At 36.0% G+C, this 2,886-nt stretch overlaps 1 protein-coding gene across 1 annotated transcript; it reads left to right on the forward strand.

Moving 5' to 3' along the window:
- Positions 1 to 261: 261 nt before the first annotated feature.
- Positions 262 to 1,093, forward strand: LOC133093705 (proteasome subunit alpha type-2-like). Its single transcript, XM_061193678.1, has one exon. The coding sequence runs from the start codon at positions 277 to 279 to the stop codon at positions 889 to 891; it is 615 nt and encodes a 204-aa protein (XP_061049661.1). The 5' UTR covers positions 262 to 276; the 3' UTR covers positions 892 to 1,093.
- The last annotated feature ends 1,793 nt before the right edge of the window (positions 1,094 to 2,886 follow it).

Below are 2,886 nucleotides of genomic sequence, written 5' to 3' on the forward strand. Positions count from 1 at the left end.
TTAACATGCTACCTCGTTTAGATGGTGATACAAACACTTGATCAGTAGGACCAAGCAGGTTTTAAGTATTGTTAGGAATTTTAATGAGGCATGCTCATTGTACAAGCATTTAAATTACACAGCAAAATACCAAAACAAAAATAAAAATCACTTGAAAAAAGCACTGCTAAGATGTTATTCAATATTCCTTCTGCCCACATACATATATAAAAACAATTTTATATATATGGATTCACATTATTTAAGATTTTCTGTGCACTGGGTCTTCGGGTAAAGATGGCGGAGCGTGGTTACAGCTTTTCGCTGACTACATTCAGCCCATCTGGTAAACTTGTCCAGATTGAATATGCTTTGGCTGCTGTAGCTGGAGGAGCCCCTTCAGTGGGAATTAAAGCTGCAAATGGTGTGGTCTTGGCAACTGAGAAGAAACAGAAATCCATTTTGTATGACGAGCGAAGTGTCCACAAAGTGGAACCAATCACCAAGCATATAGGTTTGGTGTATAGCGGCATGGGCCCAGATTACACAGTGCTTGTGCACAGAGCTCGAAAACTAGCTCAACAACACTATCTCGTTTATCAAGAACCCATTCCCACAGCTCAGCTGGTACACAGAGTAGCTTCCGTGATGCAAGAATACACTCAGTCAGGTGGTGTTCGTCCATTTGGAGTTTCTTTACTTATTTGTGGTTGGAATGAGGGGCGACCATATTTATTTCAGTCAGACCCATCTGGAGCTTACTTTGCCTGGAAAGCCACAGCAATGGGAAAGAACTATGTGAATGGGAAAACTTTCCTTGAGAAAAGATATAATGAAGATCTGGAACTTGAAGATGCCATTCATACAGCCATATTAACCCTAAAGGAAAGCTTTGAAGGGCAGATGACATAAGATAACATAGAAGTTGGAATCTGCAATGAAGCTGGATTTAGGAGGCTGACTCCAACTGAAGTTAAGGATTACTTGGCTGCCATTGCATAACAATGAAGTGACTGAAAATCTGGAATTTCAGATAACCTCTCTACTTAAACATGTTTGAAGTATGTTTTTGTTTTGCAGACTTTTTGCATACTTATTTCTACATGGTTTGATGGACTGATGTTTTTAAAATGAGACTTATAAATCATAATAAACCATTAAATTCAAAAAAAAAATCACAATTATTTTAACTTACTAATTTGTCAGAGATATCTTTCCATAAAAATAAAGTACCTTTTTTTAATTGAAGTATAATTTACATACTATACTATGTTAGTTATGTTAGAACATAGTGATTTGATATTTCTATACATTACAAAATGATCTCCACAATAAGACTAGTTACCCATACAAAGTTATTACAATTTTATTGACTATATTCCCCATGCTGTACATTTCATCCCTGTCACTCATTTTATAATTGGAAGTTTGTATCTCTTAATCTCCCTCACCTGTTTCACCCACCGCCCCCCAACCCCCCGCAAATCTGGCAACCAGACCGTTTATTCTCTGTATCTATGACTCTGTTTCTGTAATGTTTGTTCATTTGTTTTTTTTCTTAGATTCTACATATAAGTGAAATCATATGGTATTTGTTTTTCCATGACATATTTCACTTAGCATAATACCCTCTAGGTCCATCCATCTCATCACAAATGACAAGATTTCATTTTTATGGCTAATATTCCAGTCTGTGTATGTATATGGATGTGTGTGTGTGTGTGGCTTCTTTATCCATTCATCTATTAATGGATGTTTCAGTTGTTTCCATGTCTTGGCTATTGTAAATAATGCTGCTATGAACATCGGGGTACATGTATCTTTTTGAATTACTATTTTCATTTTCTTCAGATATATACCCAGGAGTGGGATTGCTGGATCATATGATAGATCTATTTTTAGTTTTTTGAGGAACCTCCATACTGTTTTCCATAGTGGCTGCACCAATTTATATTCCCACCAACAGTGCACAAGGGTTCCCTTATCTCCACATCCTGGCCAATATTTGTTATCTGTTGCCTTTTTGATGATAGCCATTCTGACAGGTGTAAGGCTTTGTGGTTTTTGATTTGCATTTTCCTGATGATTAGTGATGTTGAGCATCTTTTCATGTATCTCTTGGCCATCTGTATGTCTTTTTTGGAAAAATATCTATTCAGATCTGTTCATTTTTTAATAGAGTTTTTTTTTTTTTTATGTTGAGTTGTATGAGTTCTTTGTATATTTTAGATATTAACCCCCTTATTGGATATGTCATTTGCAAACATCTTCTCCCATTCAGTAGTCTGCCTTTTCATTTTGTTAATAGTTTCCTTCACAGAGAAAAGCTTTTTCGTTTGATATAGTCTCATTTGTTTATTGTTGCTTTTGTTTCCCTTGCCCGAGGAGACAGATCCAAAAAACCATTGGTAAGACCAGTGTCATAGAGTGTACTGTCTATGTTTTCTTCTAGGAGTTTTATGGTTTCAGGTCTCATATTTAAGTCTTTAACCCATTTTGAGTTTATTTTTGTACATGGTATGAGAAAAAAGTCCAGTTTGATTCTTCTGCATGTAGCTGTCCAGTTTTCCCAACATTGTTTTTTGAAGAGGCTGTCTTTTCCACATTATATACCCTTGCCTCCTTTGTCATAGATTAAGTGACCATATAAGTGTAGGTTCATTTCCGGGCTCTCTGTTCAGAAGAACTTTATCATTATTAATGGCTACCAAGTATTCCATCGTAGACATGTACCATTATTTAGTGACAAGTCTCCTACTAATGGATACTTAGGTTATTTCTAGTTTTTTCTTATCAAACACAAACCTGCCATGGGTATCTCTGTGCATGCATCTTTCAGTAGCTGTACAATTGCCTTCTCTAGACAAATTCTAGAAGTTGAATTGCTCAACCAAAGTGTATGCACAT

The sequence above is a fragment of the Eubalaena glacialis genome, chromosome 6, assembly GCF_028564815.1.
Source record: "Eubalaena glacialis isolate mEubGla1 chromosome 6, mEubGla1.1.hap2.+ XY, whole genome shotgun sequence".
In the NCBI taxonomy this organism is placed as follows: Eukaryota; Metazoa; Chordata; class Mammalia; order Artiodactyla; family Balaenidae; genus Eubalaena; species Eubalaena glacialis.